Here is a 6,000-nt window from a genome sequence, read left to right as displayed (position 1 = left end):
GAGCCCTGGGGAACTCCACTAGCTACCGGCATCCATCTGGACTCTGCCCCACCGATCAGAACCCTCTGAGCCCTGCCATTCAGCCAGTTCCCAATCCACCTCACTGTCCACTCATCCAACCCATACTTCTTGAGCTTCCCTATGAGGGTGTTATGGGAGACAGTGTCAAAAGCTTTGCTGAAGTCAAGGTAGGCAATATCGACCACTCTCCCCTCTTCTACCCAGCCGGTCATGCCATCATAGAAGGCTATCAGATTGGTCAGGCATGATTTCCCCTTGGTGAATCCGTGCTGGGTACTCCTGATGATCTTTTTGTCGTCCACTTGCTTGGAGAGGTCACTTAGAATGAGTTGTTCCATCACCTTTCCAGGGACAGAGGTGAGACTAACCGGCCTGTAGTTCCCTGGGTCCTCCTTCTTGCCCTTTTTGAAGACTGGAGTGACATTGGCTATCTTCCAGTCATCAGGCACCTCTCCTGTTCTCCATGACCTTTCATAGATGATGGAGAGTGGCTCAGCAATGTCATCTGCCAGTTCCTTCAGCACTCGTGGGTGCATTCCATCGGGGCCCATGGACTTGTGGGTGTCCAGCTTCCTTAAAAGATCCCTAACCTGACCCACATCGACAGAGGGAAGGTTGTCCTTTCTCCAAGCTTGCTCGCTTACCTGCCAGGACTGGGGAGCCTGAGGGCCAGCCTCGACAGTGAAGACTGAAGCAAAGAAGGCATTCAGTAGCTCCACCTTCTCTGTATCTTCTGTCACCAGGGCACCCATTTCATTCAGCAGCGGTCCCAGTGTGTATTACAAAAACTTGCAAATGGAACACACCAGAGTTTTGCATGCAGGAAAAACCTTCAAGATTTGCTTTTTGAATGGTTTTTGATTAGAAACACTCATACACAGATGATTGGTTCAAGTATTTCAGTGGGTGTTATAGGGTTATTAATGGAGCCAGGGACAGAACTGTCCCCATCCCAGTTTGCTCTGCAGTCCAGGCTTGATCCTGTCTGCATCAAAAGGCAATGGAAATGGATTTGCTCTTTGTTTTTTAGTTTTGTACTCGGAAGTCTATAAAGTCATGGGATTACAAGTGTAATCCCAGTATATTTTAGACAGGAACTGAGTCCTGCTGTTAAAGAAGTTGGGTTGTCCCCCCTTTCTGACACTGTCAGGAGCTGGGCGCTGGCTCTGGCTGCTGCGCAGGCACCAGAACATGACTGTCCCTCTGCTTTTTGCTAGGATCAAAGGATTCTGCTTCCTGGAGGATGGCTTGCTTCTCATGTTCTGTATGTGACAAACTGTCCTTTTGGAAAGGCTTCTAGACGTACTCGTGCTGCTTCGGTGGCTTTGCTCAGCGCAGAGGAGCAGAAAGGATACAAGGATCACGTCCATCTTCTGAAGCAGTGTTGTGAAACATGCAGAGTGGAGATGTGCATGCCTTGCATGCTAATTAGCCCAAATCTATTCATTATGCGCAGGTTTTCCACACTATTATTAAAAAGTTAGCTCTTACCCAATGATGAGAAAGCCTTGGTAGAGAGGAACTGAAGCAAAGTAAAACACTGATGAGAAAACAGCCTAGAAAAGAAAAGAAATAAGCTTTTCAGGCATTAGTTGCTGCAGTAAAAGCAACAGCTTAAAAATATACTCCGTTCAAACCGGAACGTACTTGCAGTGGGTTCTCTAAATTCCTGAAATGAAGACAGAAGAATGTAATATCAACCCTTTTTATTCCTACGCAAACCTTGGATGAAAGCTATGTTTAAATAGCAAACACTGGAGAGCTGGACTTGGAAAACTTTTTGTAATGTAGTTCCACAGAAAAGAGCATAAAGAGTTTCCTCCAAAGCCCACTGGTTTGATCAAAGCCATCCAGATGTTGTGAAGGACAGGTGTGTACTTATTTATGCCTGGATGATGCCTTCACAACATAAAGAGTTAACACTCACTAATACAAACTCCAAAGAGTTCAAGATTAATTTTTCTTTTTTTTTTTTTTTTTTTGTCAGAAGTTATAGGTTTGTTTTCTGTTCTTTAGCTGCAGAGTAGGCTAGACTGTCCCCTGAGTTTGAAGCTTTTGTCTCTATGCATCCCTCTCCAACGTGTTTATTCTAAGAAGGGGAGAGGGCAGAACAAACCTTCTCAAAAATATCAAGTATTTTACTTAAAAAAAACCTTAGTATTTTTAAGAAATATATCAGCACATCGTGGTGTGGAAATGCAACTCCCAAAGAGTAACCTCTGTCCTTAACTTTCACTCAAGTCACCACAGCTAAGAACAGAATTTGGCTCATGAGCTCTTAAAATCTCTTTGAACTCTCCCTGCCAACTGGCAATTTTTGTAAATTTTGTGAATACCAAATCTGTTTCTAAGGTTGCCTTTGAATGGGGACAACCAGACCGCCTCCACGTTGCTGCAGCAAGCTGCCGAGCACTTGGGACGGTTAACACATGTTTCGGCAGCCTTTACAGCACGGCTCCTGCAAACACTCCTCAGCATGCCAGACCAGGCCTTTGGTAACCTCGTCAGGGTCTCAGACAGGCCCTCCTCAGTTCCTTAACTTTGGTCTCACTGTTTGAAGGCCTTACTTAAAACACATCTGAAAAGAAGTGCACTTACACAGCAGAGACCTTCCTTAAGAGCAGTGCTCTGCTTCAGAATTTCAGTATTTCCTAGCGTTACTAAATGAGATAAAAACATAAATGACATTTCCTAGCATAAATGACAGCAAAGACATGCTACATCACAGCAGTGTTTTCTAAGGTAGAATATTGTTTGGCCAATTTTGGAGAAGTTGCTGATGTTTGTCCAATACCAAGAACTTTCTTATGTGTTTTCATACCCAAGTAACAACCTCAAGTTCCAACCCAAGAAATTTTCCAGGAGAAGAAATAGTTGGATCCAAAATGAAATGGAGAACCTTTACTTTCTGATTTTGCTTTTTCACCTCTCCATTGGAAAAGCCCTCATGACAGTCCATTTACCTGCATTGTACTGATGCACAAGCTCCTGTGGATTACAAACTGGCTGAGAGCTGCAGACCGTTTGTAACTGTTCCTTCCGTGCACCATTAGTAAACGACCCAGATGTTTAAACTGAGTGATAGAGAAATCGGCTGCAAGTGATGCCTGTTTTCCTTCCTGTGTGCAACAGCAAGTAAAAGCATAGTGAGATCATTTCGTTATTGGAAACAAAGAAATACCGTATTATTATTTAGTTATCACGGACAGAATTTCCAAGAAAATTTGCAATACATTAGGTGGGGGAGAGTATTACCTCAGCACTTTTGCCTTCCACCGTGGCTTTTAAGCAAAGAGCAAAAATATGAAGAGAATTCCCATTTGAACCCTGGCCTCCAATTTTAAGCAACCCTCTGGATTATGATTCACAACACACATGTTAACGTGACACTCGTATCAAGTCAGTTTTGAACACAAATTTTCAGTCTCAAAAGTTCACTCAGTTTTAAGGTTTTGGCTCACTGCAAGCAGAGTCTTTCCACTGCCGCCAAATCCAGTCCTGTCACTCCAAGCAGCTCCATATGCAGGAACCAGCGCTCTAACCCCACGTTTGCTTTCTAAACCAATATAACCAGTTTTCAGTTGTACGTGCAGGGTGTATATGTTATCAGAGTAATTACAACTCCAGCATCTGGAGCATCTATGCGTGATTAAAAACCCCAAAACTAACCACGATGGTCCAAATTCAGGGAATCTGCCATGAACCAAATAATGACCTTGAACTCTGTTAAACAGTAGTCTCCTTTCCAGCCAAATTATTTTTCATGATAAGGCTACTGGTCTAATGATTATTCTTGTGGAAGCTTCTCACTTTCTTGCACAAGTTTCTGAGGATTCATTTAAGAGTTAGTTGCAAACTAGCTTCTGAATTGCCATAGTGAGTCTTTATTAAACATGAGGTAATCTCACCTTCCCTTCAACTCCAACACCACAGTCAGCCTCCTGAATCATGCTAACATCATTCCCTCCATCACCTGCAGGTCAGAGCACAAATGACATTGGTAGTTAAGCAACACAAGCAACTTGTGATCCCACCAAAGGCACCTGCGCCAAGCTGTAATGCTAGAAGAAACGTTGAACCCTATCAACAAAAGCAGGATTTTAAGTAGAAAATGGGAATTTAAATTCTTTTTATAGTCTTTTTTATAGTTTTTTTTATAGATGCACAGGAATTCAAGGCTGCTGATCACTTGATCTGATTTATAGGTGTACCATTATACTACAACACTGAAATAAAGCTCACAGGTCAACAATGGCACTTTATCTGATCCTGTTCAAGCTCTGGTTTGCAAAGATACCACCCCAAATGCTTAGGAGTAGTCTATCATTGAAGTTTCCATATGCAAAATTTTGTCTTATCAATCACCCCACAAAACCACTGTTCCCTAACTCAGCATTTCCAGGTATTATGAGATGACTCGGGACCGTTCACTCAAAAGAAGAAAACATAAAGACACCATCCTACGTGGTCACTCCTCCCTAACTAGTCCCTTACCTACTGCACAGGTGAGTTTGCCAGTCCTCTCCTGGAGCAATCGCACGATCTGGGCCTTCTGCGTCGGAGCACATCTGCAGCACACGACAGCAGGGCACTGGCAAGCCAGCTCCATGAACTCATACTCATAGTATTTCAAACACACCTAATTTACAGAGATCAGAAGCGTCACCAAAATTTGTGCTATGAAAGTTTTTTTTTAAAAAAAAAAAAATCCTAATTGAGCCACAGTGTTTTGGGGCTGTTCCTGACCAGCCTGAGGCATTTGGAGCCTACCTCCAGCGAGTCGCCAGAAATAACAAGAGCGCAGTCGTGTTTCCGGCGGAAGGCATTCAGCTCTAGATGGGCTTCTCCACGGTTAGTCACCTGGGGAAAATGATGACAACTGAGGAAGGGTTTGCTTCACTGGGGTGAAAAAACAAGCAGTGAAGTCTCAGAGGGAACAAAAGTCATACGGACAGGCAGCACATGGAGTTATTCAGAGCACACAGTCGGATAAACAAAAGCTCAGGGGACAGAAAGCTGGGTCAAAAGAATAAAAATATTCTGGGTCTACTGCTGGAAAACAGTTGTGATCTCAGCACCCCTCCTGTTCCTGAATGTGGGGTCCCAAACAAGTCTTGAGAGAGGGGAAGGTGGGTGTTACTCACTAGTCTGAATATGTGGATGTCCTGTGTCCGTGTCACCAAATGTGCGTTCTTGGCTGTACACGTGGCTGTCTCTAACTTATCCCCTGTCAGCATCCACACCTAAAATCCAAATATTTAATGTATTAAATACGAAACTTAACAACCACATCTGCAGGACGTAGAAGTACCACCTGCCAGTTCAGGCACATAAAAGGACTGTTAGAATATATAATCAAATTATTTCTCTAAAAAAGCCCTATTTTAAAACATAAAAGAAAATTCTCACAGATGAAAGCAAGCAAAACTTTTAAAGAGGCTGAAATGCAAAAGTTACAAACCACGTCTGACATTTTTCCCACCTGCAATATTTCAAGATTCTGCTGATAAACCCACAAAATGCAAGCTGAAGAATGTGTATGCGTGTGTAATGTGTCCCACCCCAGCTATTTCTTGTACGCTGAAATAAGCGGGCCTTGCTGCAGAAAGATCCCTCATGGCCCTGCCTGAAATGTGGATGATGCAACTGGGGTTAGCTCACTGCTGATGTGTGCGTCTGGAACAGACTAAGTTGGTTGGGGTTTTTTGTTTTGTTTTTTTTTTAGATTTTTTTTTTTTTCTTTTTAAATATACACTGCTCCTTTTATTTTCTGCTGGTGAGGGGGGGCACTAGAAAGCAGTGTCAGCAGCAATACTCAGCAGCAATACCCTGTTATAATCTGGCAGGGAATTCCCTCAACAGTGTAAATATATCAGAGTTTATTTTGTTTTTTCCACTGGTGTTTTTATTCTTTCAAGACACCACCCAAGAATATTTAACAAAACTTAAAAAAAAAAAAAAAACCACACAAAAAAACCC

At 42.9% G+C, this 6,000-nt stretch overlaps 1 protein-coding gene across 1 annotated transcript in view; it reads right to left on the bottom strand.

The window, feature by feature from the left end:
* The window catches only part of ATP9A (ATPase phospholipid transporting 9A (putative)), a 59,927-nt gene that overhangs the window by 8,752 nt on the left and 45,175 nt on the right, over positions 1-6,000 (bottom strand). The window contains exons 18-23 of the mRNA XM_035900840.1: positions 5,166-5,264; positions 4,792-4,881; positions 4,516-4,660; positions 3,930-3,994; positions 2,985-3,140; positions 1,513-1,577 (exon numbers count right to left, since the gene is read on the bottom strand). Of these exons, the coding sequence (XP_035756733.1) occupies positions 1,513-1,577; positions 2,985-3,140; positions 3,930-3,994; positions 4,516-4,660; positions 4,792-4,881; positions 5,166-5,264 (620 nt within the window). The remainder of the gene's footprint in view (positions 1-1,512; positions 1,578-2,984; positions 3,141-3,929; positions 3,995-4,515; positions 4,661-4,791; positions 4,882-5,165; positions 5,265-6,000) is intronic.

Source organism: Egretta garzetta, unplaced genomic scaffold (assembly GCF_000687185.1).
Source record: "Egretta garzetta isolate BGI_Z169 unplaced genomic scaffold, ASM68718v1 scaffold188, whole genome shotgun sequence".
In the NCBI taxonomy this organism is placed as follows: Eukaryota; Metazoa; Chordata; class Aves; order Pelecaniformes; family Ardeidae; genus Egretta; species Egretta garzetta.
This window is presented reverse-complemented; position numbering and strand designations above follow the sequence as displayed.